Here is a 25,453-nt window from a genome sequence, read left to right as displayed (position 1 = left end):
CACTCCACCATTCACACCACTCCACACTCCCGTCTATACACCGGGGTACCAGTACAGAACCCGGAAAAGGAAAAAATCAGGTTAGAATGAGTTCAATACTAAACTCCGACCCCTAGGGGACAATGACTGAATATAGGTGTCCCAAATCAACAGAAAAACTTTCTGCCCTTTAAAAGAAAGATGGGCATGGCGTTCCAAAAGCATTAAACTATGAAGACGATTCCGCCAGGCCTAGAAAGCAGGTGTGGTCTTATGCATCCAGACACTGAGGACAATCTTTTTACCCAGAACAGAAGCCCTTCGAATCAAGATCCTATGTCCCCTAGTAGCTATATGAAAAGATTCGTAGTGGTCCAAAAGGAAGCCTACAGGCAACATCGGAAGAGATTGACCAAAAATCGAAGGATAGCCCTCCAAAAAGCTTTAACTTTAGGGCAAGCCCAAAAAGCATGAAAAAACGAATTGCATCCTTGTTGGCATTTCGGGCATATCGGAGAGGTAGGAATGATTTTAATTAAATGGAAGAAAAATGAATCTGTGACTTAGGGTATCTTGATTACAGGTCCAGGCATTGGTCACATTCAAAGATGTTGCTGCTTATTTCTTGGAAGTAGAGTGGGACATTTTGGAAGAATGTCAGAAGGAACATTACAAGAGGATCATCGAGAAGATTCATGACATCCTCCTGTTACGAGGTACAGTAAATGTTTTCTCCATCTTCTACAACACAGGCACATTATAGAATGAGCGGTATAAATATCACAGGTCCCAGGTCCTATGAATTCCTGAAATTTCTAATCCCGAACGATCACAGCAGGCACGGCCACCGATGACACCACTCCACTCCAAAACCCCGAAATGCCTCTGGTCTCAAGCATTTCAGATAAAGGATCTTGTACCTGTACGAGCATACTAATTAAAAATACTGTACAACATAAAACTCCTCCAGATGGTAAACCAGAAGATTGCATTTGAAATACCTCCACCTAAGAGGGTCATAAAGAGGAATGTCCATACCAGAAAATTTCTATGGTATAATATGTCAAGTGGTAGGCCACTGCTGCCACTTCTCTCCAAGCTTTGTCAGACAAATACACACACCACAAGATATGGTATATAGACACACATATTTATATGCACACACTCGCATACTGCTCTGTTAAGACAGGAAATGGATGGAAACTCCCCAGGGGCTCTACAAATACAGTTTAAATGTCATTTCTGTTCTCCTTATTGACAGGTTATTCAATTGTTAATCCTGATGTTATATTCAAGATGAAAAAGGAAGATGAGAAATATTTCACTCAACACTTTGAGTGGGAAGGAAAAGAAAACCCAAATGGCCCTACCACGAGTAAGTACATGTTGAATTTAAAGGACTCTGCATTTTCATATTGCAGGAGATAGACCACTGCAAACAAACCAAAACTGCAGACTTGTACACGGTGCAGGCAAATTTTATTTTGACAAATAAATCTTAACTAAAAACCTTTTACCAGACAGGGGACCCAACACGGTCCGTGTTTCGGACAACCTTCATCAGGGGTCCTAATAGGTACAAATACAATATTAAAACAACCATATAAAAATTAAGATAATAAAAGTGCTATATATGAATATTGTATGTTTTGATGATCCTACTTATATTTAAGATAGGTGTTTGGGAAAAAGAATTATAGATGTGTGGAAAGAAAAAATGGGTAAAGAAAGAAAGGAAGAGAGAAAATTCATGCATAGTAAAAATGTATACATAAATATAAAAATATTTGAATTTAATATGCATAAACATGTTGAATGTGAAAAGCAAATGAATATAGAGTGAGACCAAGATTAACCAAGTTTGAGAGAAAGGGTGAAATGTAGAACAATATAGGAGAAGGTAAATATCCTTGAAATGTGATAAAGATAGAGAACAAGAATTAGAATTTCTTAGAGTTGGACCTTTGGTTCTTTTGTTGTTTTGTTGCCTAGGAGATAGACCACTGACATCACATTTGGGGACTTAAAATCTGTTTCCTAACTAAGTTCAGAGTCTCGGTGAATCCTTCCAGATATGTTTTCTCATCACAGGTCTTCCGATTGTAACGTCTGTGTTTTCACTGAACATTAAACAAGAGGAAGATCTCCCCTTTATGGATCCTCCTGAATCCGAAATAGCTGAAGATTCTTACTCTCCTGTAACAAGTAAGTATAAAATTCCTCCTGCAAATCTAAACTAAAGTGAGCCAGGACCATTTAGGAATTCAGCACTGGTGAAATATGAGGTTGTCATTAGAGAATGACACGGTGACAAAATTCATCACCGTTCCCGTCCCCGAGGATAACTGCGGGAAACCATCTTCATGTCATTCTTTAAGGAGAGAGGAAAGAATCAGAGTATAATTGGGCACAATCACTGACCCGCAAGCTTTGCTTTGAAGGATGCTGGTGTAGAAGGACTGAGGTTGAAACAGACACTACAGAATGACAGTCTCTGGTATCCAGAGCAGATATTGTGATGTCATAATGCCTCATTCCACCAGTGCCTAAGAGCCAATCACATCAGTGATGTCACAATGGCTTCATTATCCTTGGCTCCCATAAGAATCAGAGTATGAATGGCCACAACCACTGACCCGCAAGCTTTGCTTTGAAGAATGCTGGTGTAGAAGGACTGAGGCTGAAATAGACACTACAGAATGACAGTCTCTGGTATCCAGAGCAGATATTGTGATGTCATAATGCCTCATTCCACCAGTGCCTAAGAGCCAATCACATCAGTGATGTCACAATGGCTTCATTATCCTTGGCTCCCATAAGAATCAGAGTATGAATGGCCACAACCACTGACCCGCAAGCTTTGCTTTGAAGAATGCTGATGTAAAAGGACTGAGGTTGAAACAGACACTACAGAATGACAGTCTCTGGTATCCAGAACAGATATTGTGATGTCATAATGCCTCATTCCACCAGTGCCTAAGAGCCAATCACATCAGTGATGTCACAATGGCTTCATTATCCTTGGCTCCCATAAGAATCAGAGTATGAATGGCCACAACCACTGACCCGCAAGCTTTGCTTTGAAGAATGCTGGTGTAGAAGGACTGAGGTTGAAACAGACACTAGAAAATGACATGAGATTATTTCCCGCAGTTATCCGTGGGGACGGGAACGGTGATGAATTTTGTCACCGTGTCATTCTCTAGTTGTCATCCTCTCTCCTACCACTATTTCCATACTTTGGATGGAGTCAGCTGCCTCTGGAGATGGAAGAGACATTAAACCAAACCTTAGGCTTATACCGCTTCTTTATAACAGTAGAGCTCGGCACGGTTTACAAGAAATTAGAAAGGAGAGCAGATACAATATGGATCTGGAATAGTATGGAGAGGAGCGGAATTTACAATTTTGAAAATAGCCAAGTTTTCAGATGTTTTTCGAAATGGTCGGAAAGAACCCAGATCGCGCAGATGAATAGGGAAATCATTCCACAGCTCGGTAATTTTGAAAAGTAGAGACTTCCCTAATTTGCCAATGTAGGTAACGCCTTTCAGCGTAGGAAAGGACAATTGACCTTTTTGAGTAGATCGGGTAATGTCAGATCTTACAGAATTCCAAGACAGGGGAATTAAAGGAGGAAGGATCGTTTATTTGGGTATTTTCTGTTGGTTCCCAAGTTGAAGTCCTGACTGCTTTTATTATTCATTCATTGCATTTTACAACTAGCTAAGTGTTGCTTTTTTAGGGCTTAAGCTTCCTTTTTTAAAATCTAAAGTTGTCTATTCTTACAGACAGACGAAGTTACACTGCTGACCGCACAGTAGAGAACCTGAAAATAGAAGAGGTTCTTGTCGGTGACCAGCTGGAGGGAGGAGAGGAAGATACCGATACCAAGAGCGGTGAGTCAAAAATGCCTTTATAATCAAATCCTTGCTATGTGTTGTGGAGTATTTCCAAGTTTTCACATAGATGGTGAATGTTAATGATATTTTTATTTCTTAGTAATTAGAATAGCTTCAGAGCTGCGGAAAGTGTGCTTCATGGCCCTGTTCCTCTCCTTCTTCCCTCTCATATTGACTGTGCGCCCGACACCGAGGGTACCTTTTCGGGATTAAATTATTGATATCCGTTTTCAGCACTCATTTCTTTGAATTTGGTATAAAAATATACTTAGGGCTGGACAGTGTGACGTTTAGGGGCGATTCTTGCTGTGCACTTTCGGGCGTGAACCAAACCCTGGTGAACTCTTTTATTGATTTACGAGAAGTTCCCATGAACTGATCGAAAGCCGTCAGTAAAAAAAAAAAAAAAACAACCCAAAAACTTTAATTTCAATTCTATTTTTTTAAATTCTGGTGCAAGGAAACCCTCACTGTCTCTCTTACAAAGCGGGGCCTCCGCGTGTGCGGATCGCCGGACTTGATGGACCTAGGGTCTGTTCCGGAGATGGCACTCTTATGTTCTTTAAATCTCTATGGCCTTCGGGGCCATTAGCGCAGCTTTGTAAAAGAGGCCGTCAGTCTTAGTTGTTCAGTGAGAGTGGAGGGTAGGTCTTTTTCTAAGAGCATATTCAATTTTGGTCCCTCTCTTTTCGAGTAGGCTAATTTTTGAATACAAATTATTTAACAAACCAGCAGGACGGAAAGTTTTCTCTTATTAATAAGAGAGGAGTTTTTATCCTGTGGAACTTCTCCTAAACTGGTATCCATACGTATTTTCACTCATATACCGCGCACCCGTGTAAAACACGCACACGGGTATAGCGTGCGGGGAACTGTAATTTATGTAAATAAATTTTTATATACCGCGCACACCTGTATACCGCGCATGCCGCCCCGACTCTCCCGTCACTGCCCGACTCTCCTTTCGCCCGCCCCGACTCTCCTCTGGCCAGCCCACTCTCTTTTAGCCCGCCCCGACTCTCCTCTCCCCCTTGAAGTCCTGTCCCCACCCTGAAAGCCTGATGCCCCCCCCCCGACGTCCGATTCACCCCCCGCAGGACCGCTCGCACCCGCACCCCGAAGGACCGCTCGCGCTCGAACACGTACCCGCACCCTCACCCCGAAGGACCGCTCGCACCCCCACAGCCTCCCCCCCCCCATCATGTAGAAGTTTCCTACCGTCGTCCTGCTGCTTCCTCTGCCGGCGGTCCTGCCCCTTCTCTTAGCCCTGCGTCTACGCTGCTTCCTCTTCCAGCGGTCCCGCCCTTTCTCTGACGTCAGTTGCGGTGCGGGTGCGTGTTCCAGCGCAAGCGGTCCTTTGGGGTGCGGGTGCGAGCGGTCCTGCGGCGGGGGGGGGGTGAATCGGACGTCGGGGGGGAACTATGTAAAAAAACAAGGGGATAACGCGCTCACGCATATAACGCGCATGGTTATACACGGTTTCTAAAATCGTGTATAACGCGCGCGTTATATGCGTGAAAATACGGTAAGTATCAGTCACCTGGACAGTGGATAGCCCTTGGACGGATGTAGCAAAGATTGAAGAATGGTTCAGAATTTGACAACTAAGATGTAAAGCTAAAAAATGCTGGCTCGTACATCTGGACTGCAAAACCCGAGGGAGTGGTACGGTATTCAAGGTGAAGTACTTCTGTGAATTGGAGGGAGAAGAAAATCAGAATGACCCCCCAGCATACGGGAAAGTAAGTGAATGTTTTGGAGTTAAAGGGCCTTGCGTTTTCAGATCACAGGAAATGGGCCGTTAACATCAAAGATGGAGAAACTTAAAATTGTTTTCCTAATATAAGATTATCAGGGCTTGTTAACTGATCCTAGATGTTTGTTTTTTCATCACAGGCCTTCCGGTTGTAACATCTGTATTCTCACTGAGCATTAAACAAGAGGAAGATCTTCCCTTCGTGGAACCTCCTGAATCTATAACAGGCAAGCAAGACACGTGGAGGGGCCTAATCGAAAGGGACGTCTAAGTCCGTTTACGTCCATCTCACAAGTCGTCCAAAGTTAAAAAGAGCCTAAAACTCATTTTCGAAAGATACGTCCAACTTTTTTTTACTTTCGAAAATCTTCTAATTATTCGTTCTGCCGATCTGATCGTCCAAGCCGCTAAATTGTCCATTTCCGTCCAAGTCCAAAACGCCTGGAACAAGTCCTGTTGGACGTGGGAGGGGTCTGCAAAGTGATGGACTGCACACCCAGACATGGCACCTAAATAGTGGGGTACCTTACAGGGCACTGCTGTGAACTTCACAAAAAGGGTGCCGTGGCTTCTCCTCACTACAGCTCCCTTATAGATGATGGTGAACCCCCCAAACCACCTCCAGAATCCCCTAGACCCACTTATCTACCACCCCAATAGCCCGTATGGCTGCAGGAGCCACTTATATGCCAGTCAAAAAGGGTTTTGGGGGTGTATAGGGGAGTGCACATGTTTAAGTATCAATGCAGTGATTACAGGGGCTTATGGGCAAGTGTCCTCCTCTCTATAGGTCCCTAACCCACCCCCAAGACGATTTAAACTGTCTCTGGGCTTGACGACTAGGCTTTCCTATGCCAGGCGGCCAGGTGATGATGGTCTGGAGGTTGAAATTTAAAGTTGGGAATAAAATTTTTATGGGGGTGGGGGGGGGTTGGTGATCACTGGGGTAGTGTGTGGGGGTCTGTTTTATGTGTTTTCTGTGCTTATCTGGTGAGTTTAGGTGGGTTTTTGTGACTTAGACCATGTTTTAGATGGTCTAAGTCACAACGTCCAAGTTCCGTCTAGGCTCTGTTGTTAAACTTTCGGTTTTACATGCTGTATGAATAAGTTTAAGCCAGCCCACGTCCTACCCAAATCCTGCCCTCAACACGCCTCCCGAAACGCCCCGTTTAGCTTTGGACATTGAGCGGCACTATGAAGGCCTAGGTCGTTTTTAAATACGTCCAAAACCCGGTTTTATTATCGGCGCTTGGATGTTTTTGAGAAATGTTCGTCCAAGTGCCGACTTAGGCCGGTTTTTGGATGTTTTTCTCTTTCGATTATGAGCCCCTTACTGTATGTACTTGAATATAAGTCGATCTGACTATAAGTCGAGACCCCCTTCCCTCCCTCCCCTGTCAAGCATTGCACCCAGTACCCTTCCTTCCCTCCCTCCCGTCCCTGTCAGGCACTGACTGCACCCAGTACCCTTCCCTCCCTCCCCCCCCCTATCAGTCATTGCACCAAGCACCCTTTCTTCCCTCCCTCCTTTCCCTGTCAGGTACTTCACCCAGCTCACTTCCTGTCAGGCATTGCACCCAGCCCCCTTCCTTCCTTCCCTCCCCTGTCAGACTCTGCACCCAGCACCCTTCCTTCCCTCTCCCGTCAGACTCTGCACCCTCCCTCCCAGGCTCTGCAACCTGCCTCCCTTCCTGCCCTCTACCGCCGATCCCCAGTGGAGGTGCAGCGGGCAGGAGTGAACTTTCCAAGTTCCTGCCCCGCTGTTAACAGGCTTCTGTGAGTGTCAAAGGTAGATGATGTATCCCCTTAACCTTACCCAATAACTGTCGTGTATCCCCTTTCCAGACTTGCAAAGTCCACCTAGTAAACGGATTAGGTACAGCCAGAAGATGCTTTGCACCCATATCCGGCTGTGGAGTCGGTAAATAAATACTCCGATTCGGCAATTTCTGGTACCCACGACTCCAGCTCTAGGTACCCAAAATTGACTCCGACTCCACAGCCTTTCCAATTCCCACAGTTTTTAGATCATCCCCCAATTTTTCTCCATGCAATATTGCACCGAAGACTTATGCGGATCAGCTTTAAAAATTAACCCAGTTGTAACAATGTTTTTCTATAACAGGGTCCTCCAATGTCAAACCTGGCATTTTAACCCACTTTAAGGAAGAGGGAACCAGGATTGAGCTCCAGGGATCTGAGAGCAAAGGAAACCTGATCAATGTGGGCATATGTGAAGAACTGCAGGAAACAGGTAATGTAGCTTGGATTGAATCTACCAGCGGCTGACCCAAATATTCTTAATAAGGAAGATGCATCCTCTGGACCAGCCACTGCACAAAATAAGGGTGGCAGCAAGGCCCATATTGACAGCTGTAAGTTGGAGGGAGGTGCAGGTTTAATTTACCATTATATTGTAGAAACCTGAGTATGTTCCCTCTATGTTTTATTTTTAATATATATCCTGCCAGAAACATGCAGCTTCAAAACTTAATAATTTCTGTAAATTATTCCTGGTAAAAGATATATAAATCAAGCCACTGACTGAATGGGAGGGGGGGAGCAAAAATGTTTTGGTAAAGCTACCCTGATTTTCTGAGGCTTGCATGAATTTTCTGAGGCTTGCCCTTCTCCCTACTTCCCTTCTGTGCCATGGGTGTTTACCTTCAGGCCTGCTCCCTCCTCACTGCTACAGTCATTTTTCTGCTCAAAGCTGCTGGCAGCGGCTCCTACGTTCCTCCCATGGCTGATCTGGAAACCTTTTCTCTGATGTCGCGACGTCACGCATAGGAGCCGCTGCCCATGGCTTTGAGCAGAAAAACACTGCAGGAAGATGGATGAGAGAGCCGTCCAGAAAGTAAACACCCGGGAGAGGCAGAGGAAAACGCCGCATCGCCCTTGAGCTGGGCCGCACGAAACACCGCATCACCCTTGAGCTGGGTCACACGAAATACCTCTTTGGACCGCGGGTTGTACACCCCCACTTTAAGCCGACAGGTTTGAGATTTTGAGACCCAGATCCCAAATGAAATCCCAGATCTTCAGCCAAGTTTTGTAGTTTTTGGTTGGTGAATGTAATCAGAATGAAAGAAATCATTGTAGAGACAGGACATTATTATAGGATGTAGAGAAGTAGAACCTGAAAATAATCTTGGTCTTTTTCTCTCTGCTTGTGTGCTATTGACAAGCAATATCACTTTCTGTATGTGTTTCCTGGAACCTAAGCCAGGCAAATTTGTTTTTTTTTTTTCAAATAATCATATGGGTATAGTTTTTTTTTATATATGTCTTTCTCCTTAATGGTAAAATTAAGGGTCATGCTCTTACTTTTCTCCAACAGACGGATTTAGGAATAACAGAGAAAGAACGAGGATGTACAGTGGGCAGCAGAGAACGGAATGGAAATGCAGAGACCCTTCCAGAGGAAGCCGAGATCCTCTAACTGACTTTGAGCAAGGTGTCGGCAACATAACACCAAGCATGGTGAAAGTAATAGCATATAAAGGAAAAAGAACAAACACACAAGAGAGGAATTGTAACCACTGGCCTAAACTTGCACCAACTGGAAGACTCAAAGATGAGAGACATTTTAAAAGGAGTGATTTATATTTGGCTGAGCATGACATGCAGAGGTTTAGGTCTGAGGTTTATGATTGCCAAGGTATACAGAAAACCAGCCCTTCGGGAGACGCCGGCCCCTGCGAAAAACAATTTGAAAGTTCTGAATGTGATAAACTGTTCAGTCAGAAAAACAAGCTGCAACTGTGTAAAATGACGCAAACAAGAAAGAGTCCATTTCAAGATTCTGAATGTGATAAATGTTTCAAAAAGAAAACCCCTCTGCAAGTTCGTCAAAAGACTCACATGGGAGAGAAGCCATTTAAATGTTCTGAATGTGATAAATGTTTCAGAAGGAAAAACGACCTCAAATTGCATGAAATGATTCACACGGGAGACAAGCCATTTAAATGTTCTGAATGTAATAAAGGCTTCAAAAGGAAAAATGACCTGAAACTGCATCAAATGACTCACACCGGAGACAAGCCATTTCAGTGTTCTGAATGTGATAAATGTTTCACTTTGAAAAGCAATCTGCAACACCATCAAATGACTCATACAAGAGAAAAACCATTTAAATGTTCTGAGTGTGGTAAATGTTTCAAAAGGAAAAATGACCTGAAGCTGCATCAGATGACTCACACGGGAGACAAACCATTTCAATGTTCTGAATGCAATAAATGTTTCAAAAGGAAAAATGACCTGAAGCTGCATCAGATGACTCACACGGGAGACAAACCATTTAAATGTTCTACATGTGATAAATGTTTCAATTTGAAAAGCAGCCTGCGACACCATCGGATGACTCACACAAGAGAAAAACCATTTAAATGTTCTGAGTGTGATAAATGTTTCAAAAGGAAAAATGACCTGAAACTGCATCAGATAACTCACACTGGACACAAGCCATTTAAATGTTCTGAATGTGATAAATGTTTCAGTCGGAAAACAAACCTCCTACCACACATAATGATTCACACAGGAGAGAGTCTATTTCAATGTTCTGAATGTGATAAATGTTTCAAAAAGAAAAGCTCCCTGCAATTTCATCAAATGACTCACACAGGAGAGAAACCGTTTAAATGTTCTGAATGTGATAAATGTTTCAAAAGGAAAAATGACCTGAAATTGCATCAAATGACACACACAGGAGATAGGCCGTTTAAATGTTCTGAATGTGATACGTGTTTGAAAAGGAAAAATGACCTGAAATTGCATCAAATGATTCACAGGGGAGAAAAACCATTTAAATGTTCGGAATGTAATAAATGTTTCAAACGTGAAAGATACTTGAAAAAGCATCAAATAATTCACTCAGAAAGTAAGCCATTTAGATGTTCTGAATGTGATAAAGGCTTCAAAAGAAAAAATGACCTGAAGTTGCATCAAATGACTCACACCGGAGACAAGCCATTTAAATGTCCTGAATGTGATAAATGGTTCAGTTTGAGAAGCAATCTGCGACACCATCAGGCGAGTCACATGGGAGACAAGCCGTTTAAATGTTCTGAATGTGATAAATGTTTTAAAAAGAAAAGTTTCCTGCATTTTCATGAAATGACTCACAGAGAAGAAAAGCCGTTTAAATGTTCTGAATGTGACAAATGTTTCAAAAGGAAAAGTCTCCTGCAATTACATCAAATGATTCACACAAAAGGTAAGCCATTTAGATGTTCCTAATCTGATAAGTTTTTCAGTCAAAGACCAGCTGTAGCTGCATAAAATGACTCGCATGGGATGCCAGAAAACCAAATAGAGTAGTAAAAGAGAAAATACCAGAATGGCATCGATTGTTGAGGTTTCGATCCTAAGCGATTACTTAATGAATCGTGCATGTGGAGAGAGGGAAGATCCTCAAGTACCAAGAACTAAACTAAACTAAACTAAACCTTGGGTTTATATACCGCACCATCTCCACGAATGCGGAGCTCGGCACGGTTTACAGGAAGAAAGATGAGAGAGGAACTGTTGTCCAAAACTAAGAAAAAGTGGCAGAAAGCTACAGAAACATTTTCCGTCATTTTGGGGGCCACAGGCTTGATTAAAAAGAACTTCCGAGCACACTTGGATAAGATATTTACATCTTACGAACTTCAGAAAGAAAGCTCTCTGGTTTTACGCCGAGTGTTAGCAGTAAATCTGAGAGGCCTGAGATCGTACGCCACATTCCCTGGTTTAGCAGCGAGGTTTGATCCTGTTATGGTACGTGCAAAATTATCTCATTTGAAGAAATGAACCAAAAGAGAGACTATTTAAGAGTTCAGAGTGTGATAACTTGTTTCAGTGTCGAGAAACAGTCTACACCTGCTTAAAATGACTCGCACATGAGAGTTTATTTAACCCTTTCAGGACCAAGGGACATATTTGTCCCATAACTTTAAAATCCTATAAATTTTGATTGGGATAGTCTACAGTTCTAAATTTGATATGTACGGATTCCATAGGATACTGCCTTTATGTAAACAAACTGGTTCCGACATTCATTCATTAGCGTCGTTGCCAGATTGACGAGAAGATTCACTTGCCACACTGTCCATAAGCCAGAAGTGTGATTTTTTTAAAAAAAAATAATGATATTTCACAAAAAAAATCAATTTTTTTGGCATCTGCAAGCCCTTTTTACCGTAAAAATGTCGTCAAAACCACAAAAATTGGCCTACGATCCTTATGGTCCTGAAAGGGTTAAGGGCTAGAGGTTTTGTCCAACGCACCGGATTAGCGCGCGCGTGAGCCGGAAATCTACCGCCTGCTCAAAAGGAGGCGGTAGCAGCTACCGCAATGCGGCAATGTAGCACGCGCTATTCCGCGTTTTAAAGCCCCAGCGCAGCTTTGTAAAAGGAAGTCTAAAGGTTCAGCCAGACATATAACCTGCAACAGCATAAAATGAGTCACATGAGTTAGAAACCATGTAAACATACTGAAAGTGATACATGGTTTGGTAGGATTTTAAAAATGTTATTTTCTTTTGATATGTTGTATTTTGAATTGTTAACCACTGTGATCTGAGTAAGCCCAAATGCTTTAGAAAATTTTAATAAAACGTAAACACAGGAGTGAGTTTCATTCCTTTCTTGGTATGTGAAAAACTATTTGGAGAGATTTCCCCCCCGAGACAAACCATTTAAATGTTCTAAACCAGCGCATCTCAAACTGCGTGCCGGGGCATATTAGCGTGCCTCCTGAGATTTCAAGTGTGCCGCGGCACACTGAGGAGGAAGAGAGGCGCCTGGCAGCTGACTTCCCAACGCCAGCGCTGCCCGATTCGCCAAAGGCCTGCATGTTTCTCCCTTCTCTCTAGCGTCCTCCGGCTTCCCCCCCTGGCCGCCTGGTCTCACCTTTTAAAGCTAATTACAGCAGCCTGCGGAAGATCGCCGGTAGGTAAAATGATTTTATTTTCAATATAGTGATTGAAATGTGTCAGTTTTGAGAATTTCTATTACATTACATTCCATTAGTGACTTCTATTCCGCCTGTACCTTGCAGTTCTAAGCGGATTACAGTGTAGGATAGCTGGACATTTCCAGGAAGTTACAATTTAGGGTTGGTTACATAGTAGAGGCATTGGCGAGAGTTAGAAGGAAGGGTGGAGAATTGAGGTATACTTGTAGGAAAGATGCAGTTTGGGGTTGGTTAATTGATAGAGTCATTGAGGAGATATTAGTAGAGGGGTAGGAGGTCAGCTGGAAATTTGCAAGGAGGAGAGAGGATGCGAGGGGGGGGGGGGTAAGAAGGCTGTATAGATTTTTTGAATAGCAGAGTTTTGATTTCTTTTCGAAATGATGTAAAGTCACTTGTAGTTGTCAGAAGGTTGGGGATGGAGGGGTCCAGCTTCGCTGCTTCATCGCTAGGAGGCCGTTATCTGCTGTGTATATGAAAAATTAATGGAAAAGATTGCATTACCAATTAATAAAGGGGATGGGATCTGGGGCAGAGCTTGGGTGGGCCTAGGGAGGTCTTTGGTTGGGGTACTCAGTTGATATTTGTTGGACTTAGGGGGTACTTTGCTTGAAGTAGATGAGAAACACTGCTGTAGGCAATCAGCTGGCGCCAGTGCCTCTCCGACCCTCTTCCCTGCTGGCACCTCCTACTAGCGTCTCAGGGCCCATCTGGAGGGCCTCTGCACAGGCATGGACGTGATGTCACACATATGCGTAATAAACAAGGGAGAAATCACACATAACTGCTAAAGCCATATTCAGCACTTAATCACCTAAGTCAATCAGAAAAACACAGTCCTATCTTTGACCAGTTAATTGCTGAGTTTCTCACTTAACTGGATAAGGGATAACTGGCCGCCGAAACCCAGATATTCAATGGGCCCTGGACGGGCTCTGGTATTGAATATCTTGGATATTAATGCTGGTGGCAACAAAAAAAATTGCTGACTTTATATTTATCTCCTAGAATTTTACATAGATTGCCTGGTTTCCCAGTGACACAGTGCAAGTTTCACAAGCTGGCTTATTCAGCAGTTGGAAGATGGAGCAAAAGGAATCATTAAATAGGAATGAGTACTGGATCTGGGTAAATCTAGCCCTTCTGAAGAGAACAAGTGCTGGATCTGGGTGGATCCAGAGGAGATTGAGTGCTGGATCCAAGTAGATCCAACCCTTCTGCCTGGATGAGATGGTGGTTGTCTCCATCCTGCTGGGCTTCCCTTCCTCTCCAGAACAGGTCTCTTCCCTTCCCTCCACTGTCTAAAGCAGGGGGGTGCCCAAAAGGTCGATCGCGATTGACTGGTAGATCGCAAAGGCAATGCGAGTCGATCGCAGAGCTGGGCTCCGCGATAGACTTGCCTTGCCTTTGTGTTCTCTTCTCCCTGCTTCCCCGACGCCAGGCCCGGCGCATACAAGCGCTGGGCCCACAGCCTTCCACCCCCACCGGCTGGGCCGGAACTTCCTCTACAACATCAGAATTGACGTCAGGGGTGAAGGCTTGTGGGCCCGGCGCTTGTACGTGCCTAGCATCGGGGAAATAGGGAGAAATCTGCGGCAGTGGCTGAGTGGGCGGGCAGGGAGAGAGAATGACAGAAAGAAAGAAAGGGGGCAGGGAGAGAGAAAATTCAGACAGAAAGAAAGGGGGCAGGGAGAGAGAAAATTCAGACAGAAAGAAAGGGGGGCAGGGAGAGAGAAAAAGAGAGGGAGGGGGGAATTTGGGGTTGGATAGTATTGCCTTATCTTGAAGAGTACAAGTATGACTGTTAATGATTTGGGGTGGGGATTTGGCTATCTGGTGTATTTGCCATTGTGAAAATTCAATAAAACTTGTTAAAATAAAAATTAGGGTTTTATGTTACCCTATTTTACTTTTCTTTTTTTAATTGTTAAACTCTAATTTTAACAATTGTAAACCGTCCAGATATTTGTTTGATGGTCGCTATATCAAACTGTAAAGAAACTTGGAAACTTTAAAATGTCTCTCGTTCCTCCTTCAGGGAAGCTAATGCCATTGTTCAGCTCATGCCCTCTCTTTCACTTTGCTTCCCCTCAGCTAATAGATTTCCCCTCTCCCACAGCACTGAGCTCAATTGAAAACAGATAAGCAAGATGTGCTGTGCAATAATAATTGCCTGTAATGCTTTTGATATGTGGTTAAGCCTAGCAGTGACCTGTCCAGTCACTTTCTGCTGGGCTCCTATCCTCACAGAAAGAGCCCGACAGAGGGAGCGGAGCTCATCACATACTGAAAGCAGTCAAAAAAACAGGCATTCTTCTTTTTGACTCTAGGTCTGGTAGCACTATAGAAATAATTACTAGTAGTAGCAGAGATCCATTTTTTTAAGCAGTGCTTCAAGAATCCGGGGGATCCACCATTTACCCGGACTCCGGACAGATCAGAAAGAGAAAGGAAGGCTGGAAGTATTGCACAAGAAACTGTTTTCCTTTTAGAGCTGACACCCTGTGAAAAAAAAAGTTCTTACCTGATCAGACACCAGGGCAGACATTTCCTTCTGAATTTTGCAGCTGCTGATTTTCCTGGTCCTGGAAAGATGACTAGAGGAGACTGGGCTGATTCCTTAGTTTCAGAGAAAATCTCCGCCAATTTGGGCCTGGCATTGCCTTGAAGGGATTTCCAGTCCTGCATTTATTCTGAATCTGTCCTGGTTTTTTTTTTTTTGCAGCTTTGCAGTCACTAGAGGCAAACAAATCCCCCAGCAGAGCATGCTCAGAGCCCTTGCTGACATCATTCTAGGCTATTCCCACCTCCTTAAGGTGGATCTCAACAAGTAGCCGATAGATCAGTGGTCTCAAACAAACCTTTTGCAGGGCCAGATTTTGGATTTGGAGGGCCTCAGAAAAAATAGTTAATGTCTTATTAAAGAAATGACAATTTTGCATGAGGTAAAAATTCTTTATAGTTTATAAATCTTTCCTTTTGGCTAAGTCGTAATAATAATATTGTCATTTATAGCTAAAGAGACATATGATCAAGAAACTGTTTTAGTTTACTTTTGTGGAACAGCTTACATGATGAATCCTCACTAGAAAAATTAAAAAGCTCTTTAAAATGTTTCTTGTATAAGGAGGCATTTGAGACATAGATCGGATAATTCATCTATCATTAATGATTATGCTCTAATAACTAATTTTAATCAGACCTTACGTATAGGTCGCAATCTTCTTTACCTTCTCCTCTAGGCTTACCTCCTACCATTCATTTGCAGTGGTAGCAGGAGGGAGTGATCATTCCTCCCATTTTTTGGGGTTCATGGAGGGAGGGGGCACTTTGACTGGGGGGGGCTTTTTTCATTTTTTTTTTTTTTTAAATTGGGCAGATATTTTCCATGTATAATACATGCAAAAAACCCAGGCAGACCTGGCGCTCCCGAGAGAGGCGGTGCAGATGAAAATGATGACAGAGTTAAAAAAAAGTGTGGGTTGAACATAGAGGATCTAGAATCAGAAAACAATAATAAATATTGAAGAACTAAGGCCAGTACTGGGCAGCCTTGCATGGTCTGTGCCTGTATATGGCCTTTTGGTTGAGGATGGGCTGGGGAGGGCTTCAATGGCTGGGAGGGTATAGATGGGCTGGAGTGAGCTTTGATGGAGCCTTCAGTAGTTGGAACAATACCAGGTAGAGCTTTGGATTCTTGCCTAGAAATAGCTAAGAAAAAAAAAATGTTAAATTGAATTAGGTTGGGCAGACTGGAAGGACCATTCGGGTCTTTATCTGCCATCATCTACTATGTTACTATGAATGAATCCCTTTTTATTTGCCCTTTAAAATTTTTCTCCATCAGTTTGTTATTGCGATAAAAATGCTTTGTGTTCCATAGTTGGGGAAGAGGGCCATCCTCTTTGGTCATAACTATCACTTATAATCACATATGTACATGACCTGTTATTTTTTTGTCTGTTTGTATGGTTTATTGATAAATTCCCCCAAAATTTTTTAAATAGAGTACCTAATCCATGGGGAGTGATGTTGAAACTGCTCAGGTAGGGGGATAGCCTTTTTGCTAGACATTTGCCACAGGAGGGCAGCACTGAGCATCTCTGCAGTACTGATTCCTGAAGCAATGGCGCCCTCCAGTGACCAGTGGTTGGAATAGCGTCTGCAAACTACCAGTAGAGTGAAACGGCAGATTTTGAACAGAAGTGAATGAATGAATCCCTTTTTATTTGCCCTTTTAAATTGTTTTCCATCGGTTTGTTATTGAGGTAAACTGCTTTGGGTTACATAGTTGGGGAAGAGGGCGTTCTCTAAATATAATGTGATAGAGTGTTAACCTAATCCATCTCATGAACCGTTTTCAAATGCTGACTCCCTCCTTTCAGAGACCCAAAGCAAACGATTAACAGATGGCAAAATACCAGAAAATATTGGAAAATCCAGTGGCATGTTAATGAGGGTTAAAAGCCAAATATCTTCTCATAATAACAAATTTCTCTTTATAATGACAGGGGTTGCCATACAACTTATTTTGAAGAAATGGAAAATTGAGATCAGTTAAATTATACTTTCTGATGGAAATCTCTATGCCACACTTTTAAAATGGAATGTATGATGACCATACAACAGGGACATTATAGGAAATTTGTGGATGTTTGGGAACCATTGACAAAATTCTGTAAAGAATGATAACTGATCATATTTTTGGCCCTTTCAACATATACATCCAGATTAGGTGGGTGGAGGGGGAAAATCGCACTATTATTTTAAATTGGGAAAGGTTATTGAAAGATTCTATGTATTTGTGTTTTCTTGTTTAATTATTGGGTGGGTGGGAGGGTTAAAATGATTGCTCATGTATGTCTGTAAGATCAATGTGCTTTTCTTGTATTATTATATGTATATATACTGGTGTTTTGCACTGTTGTAATTTTTAAATTTTGTTCAGCGCTTTGTACTACTGGATAAGCATTTAATCAAATATTTTAAATAAAGATAAATATTTTTTTAAACACTTTTTTCTTGCTTCCTTAGATCCTGTGCTTGATCCAGGATTTCTTGAATTACGTCACTGCTATCTGCTCCAGAAGTCCATTTCAGTGAATGTCCGAGATGGACTTCAGGAGCAGGTGCTACCAGAAGCTACCTTAAGAGACTGGGAATCCAAATGGCAGATGATGAGCAAGTGCAAAGTGATGCAAGTGGGAAAGAGGAACCTGAACTATAGCTATAGGATGCTGGGTTCTGTGTTAGGAGTCACTGCCCAGGAATAGGATCTAGGTGTCATTGTTGAGGATACGTTGAAACCCTCGGCTCAATATGCATGAGATAGATTTGCATCTCAAGGAGGTAGTGCATGCAAATCCATCTCATACATATTCATTTTGGATATCCTGAAAACCTGACCTGGCTCTGGCTCTTGAGGACCAGAATTGCCTACCCCTGGGCTAGTATATAATACCAAAGCTATATGAGAGTGCAAAAGTGCCAGCTGATTAACAGTCAGTATTTTATTCTATGGTAAGTAACATATTCTTCAGCATCAGTTATGGTTTCCTATAATATTCTTTACTAATTTTCTCTTAGGAATTCCTGCTTGATAATTACTCCTTCCTCCACTCCTAAACATTTATCTGTGCCTTCTTATTCAATCTCCTTTATCTCACAATCTGTCAGTTTTATCCCACAGTTATGAGTCAGAATGAGGTTTTCCGTTTCTTAGATTTCCCCTAAATAAAATCATCTTAGCACATTTGTTCTCATTTTTCTCCAGGTTCGTGCTTTATTAGATCAGATTTGATGTGAAAACTTCTATCACATTCAGAACATTTACATGGTTTTTCTCCAGTGTGATTTTGCTGCTTTTATACGATCAAATCCCAGGTTATGTACCATACGTTAAGCAGAGTTAAACCCTCCAAGATGATACAAACACAGATACTCTTCCTGTTTTCTGAGATATACTTTATTGAGTAAATATAACATAAATACTCAAAGTAGATTTTTCTCAGAGGATAGATGGATAGATTCCCTCTGGATACAGCTCTTTATTCCAGTATGATGTAGGGGTGATAAGGTTTGAAAAGCAGGAGGAAGGGGGAGAGGCAGGGGCACATACTGAAAAATCCAAGAGCCAGAGAGGGTAACAGAATGATTTTTGCGTGAGGTCAGATGGAAAAGGGTGAAAACGATGGTCCTCTAATCAAAGAGAGACATCAGGGTGGCCTAAATTGCCATGCGGCCATAACCATGTGTTCAGAGGTGAGTTCCAACATGACTGCCAAGGCACACAGGAACTGCAGGGGACCCACCCAGGGAAGAGGAAGGGGGCAATAGAGAGAGGCCAATCAGAGCTGAGATTAGCTTTAGGTGGCTGAGGTAAGGCAGCACCTTGAATGACCTTATCAGGCAGAAGTCAGAGATGGCCAGGAAGTGAGAATAGCTGCCTGCTGTCCCTGGATAACAACTGTTACGGTAAGTAACATTGCTTTATCCCAGGACAAGCAGGCAGGTATTCTCACTAATGGGTGACGTGATCCAACGGATCCGGTCGGACGGATGGAAGAAATTTTATTTATTTTTTTTAAAACAAGAAAGAATGATGAAAATTGGCGATTAAGAGAAAAATAACCCAAAGCCACAGACTTTAGAAGGCACAAGTGAAAAATCTTCACGCAGAGAGTCGAAGACGGACTTCTCGGCTCCGCGGAAAAGTAAGAACTGAGGAAACACGCCCTGGTCTGGGCGGGAAGGCACTCGTGCATGCGCGGTGCCGGCGACTCGAAACTTCGAGTTTCCTCAAGCAAAAATGCTAGTGAGGCTTCCGCATCGGGGCTCCGTTGGATCACGTCACCCATTAGTGAGAATACCTGCCTGCTTGTCCTGGGATAAAAAAGGAATCTGAGTTTAGCTGAGAAAGAAAGAGGAGAGATCTAGCACAGGGGGTAGGCAATTCCGGTCCTCGAGAGCCAGAGCCAGGTCAGGTTTTCAGGATAGCCACAATAAATATGCATGAGATAGATTTGCATCTCAAGGAGGCAGCACATGCAAATCCATCTCATACATATTCATTGTGGATATCCTGAAAACCTGACCTGGCTCCGGCTCTCGAGGATCGGAATTGCCTACCCCTGGTCTAGCAGAATAAAGACCAATGTAAGTACAGTTTATACAATTTCTCAGACTACATTGCCCATAATACTTATCTCACATGTCCTGGCAGGAAATAACTATGACAGAAAAGAGTTTAGAAGCAAAACTCTGTCCACAAAACCAATAGTTATTGCAAAAATGCATGCATAGAGATATCTAGCAGAGCTCGGTTCAGTACATAGTTAAAAAGGAAGGGGGTCCTCAAACACCTGAACGTGGGAACACACCCTGCGTCTTACTGGGGTCATGAATATTATCACTGGTCCCATTTCTCCTTCCACTAGAAAGGGTTTTTAAAATTTTAGTAGCTGATGCCCCGGCGTTGCACGGGTATTTAATTCTAGCAATAACACTGTAAATGGATTCAAATAAAGATACTTTATAGTGGTGAATGAAATTATTATTTTACAGCTTTATAAAAAGTACAATATTCAAATTATAATGTGAAATATTTGACAAAATGAATACAATATAACTAATACAAAACTTGATTATAAACAACATTTTTAGTTTCACCTCCAGGAGCAAGAACATATAAATTCTTGGGTGAACCCACCCTTGAGCAAGCAACATAGAGTTGTCCATGGGAAAAACAGGGGGATCTTAAATCCACTCCACAGTATGTAATAGTCTGTCCCTGTGATTTGTTGATTGTGTTAGAGAATGCAAGTCTCACTGGAATTTGCAATCTCTTAAACTGAAAAGGAAGATGTGTTGCAAGTTTCGTTCAAATCGGGCAAGCCGTTTTTGCGTTGGCAGCTTTTTACATTTTTTCCATTGACATGAATGGGTGAAATCTGATTTTCTGTTTGTAGCTCCGCTCACGTGTGCAGGTGGGCCGCGAGACCCCAGAACATATCACCCCAGGTAGTGAGGGATCTGCATACCAAGTTTCGTTCAAATCGGTCAAGCCGTTTTTGAATTACTGTGAGAATGGCAGCTTTTTACATTTTTTCCATTGACATGAATGGGTGAAATCTGATTTTCTGTTTGTAGCTCCGCCCACGTGTGCAGGTGGGCCGCGAGACCCCCAGAACATATCACCCCAGGTAGTGAGGGATCTGCATACCAAGTTACGTTCAAATCGGTCAAGTCGTTTTTGAATTACTGTGAGAATGGCAGCTTTTTACATTTTTTCCATTGACATGAATGGGTGAAATCCGATTTTATGTTTGTAGCTCCGCCCACGTGTGCAGGTGGGCCGCGAGACCCCCAGAACATATCACCCCAGGTAGTGAGGGATCTGCATACCAAGTTACGTTCAAATCGGTCAAGTCATTTTTGAATTACTGTGAGAATGGCAGCTTTTTACATTTTTTCCATTGACATGAATGGGTGAAATGTGAATTTCTGTTTGTAGCTCCGCCCACGTGTGCAGGTGGGCCGCGAGACCCCCAGAACATATCACCCCAGGTAGTGAGGGATCTGCATACCAAGTTTCGTTCAAATCGGTCAAGCCGTTTGTGAATTACTTTGAGAATGGCAGCTTTTTACATTTTTTCCATTGACATGAATGGGTGAAATCTGATTTTCTGTTTGTAGCTCCGCCCACGTGTGCAGGTGGGCCGCGAGACCCCCAGAACATATCACCCCAGGTAGTGAGGGATCTGCATACCAAGTTACGTTCAAATCGGTCAAGTCGTTTTTGAATTACTGTGAGAATGGCAGCTTTTTACATTTTTTCCATTGACATGAATGGGTGAAATGTGAATTTCTGTTTGTAGCTCCGCCCACGTGTGCAGGTGGGCCGCGAGACCCCCAGAACATATCACCCCAGGTAGTGAGGGATCTGCATACCAAGTTTCGTTCAAATCGGTCAAGCCGTTTGTGAATTACTTTGAGAATGGCAGCTTTTTACATTTTTTCCATTGACATGAATGGGTGAAATCTGATTTTCTGTTTGTAGCTCCGCCCACGTGTGCAGGTGGGCCGCGAGACCCCCAGAACATATCACCCCAGGTAGTGAGGGATCTGCATACCAAGTTACGTTCAAATCGGTCAAGTCGTTTTTGAATTACTGTGAGAATGGCAGCTTTTTACATTTTTTCCATTGACATGAATGGGTGAAATGTGAATTTCTGTTTGTAGCTCCGCCCACGTGTGCAGGTGGGCCGCGAGACCCCCAGAACATATCACCCCAGGTAGTGAGGGATCTGCATACCAAGTTTCGTTCAAATCGGTCAAGCCGTTTGTGAATTACTTAGAGAATGGCAGCTTTTTACATTTTTTCCATTGACATGAATGGGTGAAATCTGATTTTCTGTTTGTAGCTCCGCCCACGTGTGCAGGTGGGCCGCAAGACCCCCAGAACATATCACCCCAGGTAGTGAGGGATCTGCATACCAAGTTTCGTTCAAATCGGTCAAGCCGTTTGTGAATTACTTTGAGAATGGCAGCTTTTTACATTTTTTCCATTGACATGAATGGGTGAAATCTGATTTTCTGTTTGTAGCTCCGCCCACGTGTGCAGGTGGGCCGCAAGACCCCCAGAACATATCACCCCAGGTAGTGAGGGATCTGCATACCAAGTTTCGTTCAAATCGGTCAAGCCGTTTGTGAATTACAGTGAGAAAGGCAGCTTTTTACATTTTTTCCATTGACATGAATGTGTGAAATCTGATTTTCTGTTTGTAGCTCCGCCCACGTGTGCAGGTGGGCCGCGAGACCCCCAGAACATATCACCCCCGGTAGTGAGGGATCTGCATACCAAGTTTCGTTCAAATCGGTCAAGCCGTTTTTGCGTGATCGCGGCACATACATACACACATACATACCTCCGATTTTATATATATAGATTAAATTTTTTTTCTAATTTGCAATTTGTGCTCAGTAAACACCCCAAATTGTGTAAAATAAATATATCTGAAAAAGTTCTTAGAAAGAAACACTTAACACTCCCGACGGAGAGTCATCCGTTTCACAATTAGCTTCATCGGGGGTTTGTGTTTCTATATTCTGGCATTAAGGTGTAGATAAGATCACAGCAGTATTTCTTAGAATACAGGAAACTATCCCAATTGCAGCGGTTCATAGTCAAATGTGCTTTTGACTGGCATTCCTCTCTCACTGCCCCCTCCTTTTTTTTTCATTCTGTCTTTCTTTATTTCTTTCTCTCTGTCCCCATGTCTTTATTTCTTTCTCCCTGTCCCCCCGTCTTTCTTTCTTTCTCTCTCCCTGTCCCCCCGTCTTTCTGTATTTCTTTCTCTCTCCCTGTCCCCCTTTCTTTTTTCTCTCCTTGCCCCCCAAAGCCACTGTTGACGATTTCTCCCTGCTTCCCCTACACCAGGCGCGTACAAGTGACAGGCCCAGAAGCCTTCTCCTGCCCCACCCCCAATTTTGGAGAGGAAGTTCCGGCCCAGCCAGGCAGCGATTGATGTCGGAGGAGCGGGTGTGTGGAGAAGGCTTTTGGGCCCGTTGCTTGTACGTGCCAGGCCTGGCATATGGGAAGCAGGGAGAACAGATCGCAAAGGAAACGCGATCAACATTTGGGCACCCCTGGTATAGAGCTTTAACCCAGCAAGCCCCTCTATGTACCTGAGCACGTTTATCTTGTGCTTATTTAGTGATACATCAGTAAGCCCCTCTGTCAACAGAAGCTATACATTCAAGGTTTCATTAAAAATTTGTTACACTGCTTAATCTAAAATTCAAAGTGGTGTACAATAAAATCTATTATCAACATACAATAGCACGAAAACAGAAGATTAAAAACAAAACATATCATTACTGGGGATTGGTCAGTAAAAACAAAACTACAAAAGTAAAACAAGAGGGGAAAGGGAGGAACTACAATAAGTAAAGAACAAATGAGGAAAAAACAATAAGGAGAAGGTTAACCTGAAAAACATCAATGAGATTATTGCCCTTACGAGGGCAGTTATGTATCAAAAGCGTCTAAGAATAGGAAAGTTTTCAATTTTATAAGGACGTAAGAATTGCCACTGCTGGGCCAGACTAGTGGTCCATCGTGCCCAGCAGCGGCGGCCCTTAGGTCAAAAGACCAGTGTCCTAACTGAGTCTAGTCTTACCTGCGTACGTTCTGGTTCAGCAGGAACTTGTCCAACTTTGTCTTGAATCCCTGGAGGGTGTTTTCCCCCTATAACAGCCTCCAGAAGAGCTTTCCAGTTTTCCACCACTCTCTGGGTGAAGAGGAACTTCCTTACGTTTGTACGGAATCTATCCCCTTTTAATTTTAGAGAGTGCCCTTAAAAGGGCCTAAGGAAGTTTCTTCCCTTGTGTAATTAGGAATGGAATTCCAAAGGGAAGGTGCGGTCACTGCAAAACGACTGGATCTTAACGTGTTAATATATTTTAAGGATGGAATGTTAAGGAGATTTTGGGCTGCAGAACGGAGAGATCTGGATGGGCTGGATGGAATAAGAAGTTTATCGATAAATTCTGGCGGGTTATTTAATCAGGTTTTGAAGGTTAAGAGGAGGATTTCGTAACTAATTCGATGCTCGATGGGTAGCCAATGTGCTTTATGCAGAAGGGGGGGGGGGGAAGACGTGATCATATTTCTTTGCATTATAAATGATTTTTACTGCGGTATTCTGCACAATCTGAAGTCGCCTAAGTTCTTTTTTGGTTATTCCTTTAAAGAGGGCGTTGCAGTAATCTATACAGGAAATAACAAGGGAATGGATTCATTCTTAGCCGGTGCAAACGTCGCTGGACAACCATACTAATATGGAGATGATAAATTAAGGATATTATAATATTAACTTTCAAAATCCTATATGGTATCCTCCCTCCCTTTATCCCTCTTTCTTGGAATTCCTCAAACCCTAATACCACCAGATCCTCCCACAAATTAAAACTATCCTTCCCCTCGCTAAAAGGCATTTCCCACACAGGAAAGCTAGGGACCTCCCTCCACTTCAAAATCACTGAGCTCTGGAACAACCTTACCTCCCCTCTTCGGAACTTGAGCTCTCTCCAAGTTTTCCGCAAACATCTGAAAACCTGGCTTTTCTCAAAAAATGTAAGTCTCCCTCCAACTTAGGAATCAAGGAAACTCTTCTATCTTGGCATCCCAAGTCCTCTAAATTTTCTTCCCACTTCTACCTCTAACCCTCTGTTGTAGTTCCTTCCTATTTCTCCTACTGTAAACCGCGTCGAGCTCTACGAACGTGGAGATGATGCGGTATACAAACCTAAGGATTAGATTAGATTAGATGAATATACCTGGAAATGTAGAAATGCCGATGTGGTAGCATTCTCACCATCAACAATACCTGCAGCAGACAAAGTCATGCAGAGAAAGAAGGGCGTGCCGTTCTCAGTATGTATAAAAAGAGCATATGTAACCACAGTAACTAAATGGCACCCATGTTAGAGAGTGACATGGTGGTGGTTACCCGCGGTTAGCCGCGGGTAACCCGCCAAAACGGTGACCAAAAAAAAATGGTCACCGCGAGTTCGGGGACGAGGCCATTCACCGCCCCATGGAGCGGTGAATGGTTGCACGAGACAGTGAACAAGGAGTGAACGCGAGGTGAACGAGCGTTTGAACCGGCAGCCCACTCTCTCCTGCCGGCTGTCCATGCATCTCCCTCCCTCCTTTTCCCTTACCTTTTCTTCTTAAAACTGGCGATTTCTATAAGGCTACGAGCTGTATTACAGCCGGAGCCTTGAAGTCGCGTCGCGTCGCCTGCTGGTAAAAGTCTCCTCTGACGCAACTCCCTGTTTCCGGTCGCACCGGAGGAGA

General features: G+C 43.1%; 2 protein-coding genes across 5 annotated transcripts in view; one reads left to right on the top strand and one right to left on the bottom strand.

The window, feature by feature from the left end:
• Window positions 1-11,643, top strand: part of LOC117367623 (zinc finger protein 84-like) — a 61,014-nt gene extending 49,371 nt beyond the window's left edge. For all 3 annotated transcript variants that reach the window (XM_033960365.1, XM_033960363.1, XM_033960364.1), the window contains 7 exons: window positions 563-695; window positions 1,241-1,354; window positions 2,071-2,184; window positions 3,771-3,878; window positions 5,778-5,864; window positions 7,763-7,891; window positions 8,978-11,643. In XM_033960365.1, the coding sequence (XP_033816256.1) occupies window positions 563-695; window positions 1,241-1,354; window positions 2,071-2,184; window positions 3,771-3,878; window positions 5,778-5,864; window positions 7,763-7,891; window positions 8,978-10,875 (2,583 nt within the window). In that variant the 3' untranslated portion in view covers window positions 10,876-11,643. The remainder of the gene's footprint in view (window positions 1-562; window positions 696-1,240; window positions 1,355-2,070; window positions 2,185-3,770; window positions 3,879-5,777; window positions 5,865-7,762; window positions 7,892-8,977) is intronic.
• Window positions 1-15,289, bottom strand: part of LOC117367630 (gastrula zinc finger protein XlCGF57.1-like) — a 158,799-nt gene extending 143,510 nt beyond the window's left edge. For both annotated transcript variants that reach the window (XM_033960378.1, XM_033960381.1), the window contains exon 1: window positions 15,116-15,289. In XM_033960378.1, coding sequence (XP_033816269.1) covers window positions 15,116-15,139 — 24 coding nt within the window. In that variant the 5' untranslated portion in view covers window positions 15,140-15,289. The remainder of the gene's footprint in view (window positions 1-15,115) is intronic.
• Between the last annotated feature and the right edge of the window lie 10,164 nt (window positions 15,290-25,453).

This window comes from Geotrypetes seraphini, chromosome 10, assembly GCF_902459505.1.
Source record: "Geotrypetes seraphini chromosome 10, aGeoSer1.1, whole genome shotgun sequence".
Taxonomy (NCBI): Eukaryota; Metazoa; Chordata; class Amphibia; order Gymnophiona; family Dermophiidae; genus Geotrypetes; species Geotrypetes seraphini.
The sequence above is the reverse complement of the archived record's forward strand: the minus strand, read 5'-3'. Positions and strand labels throughout refer to the sequence as shown.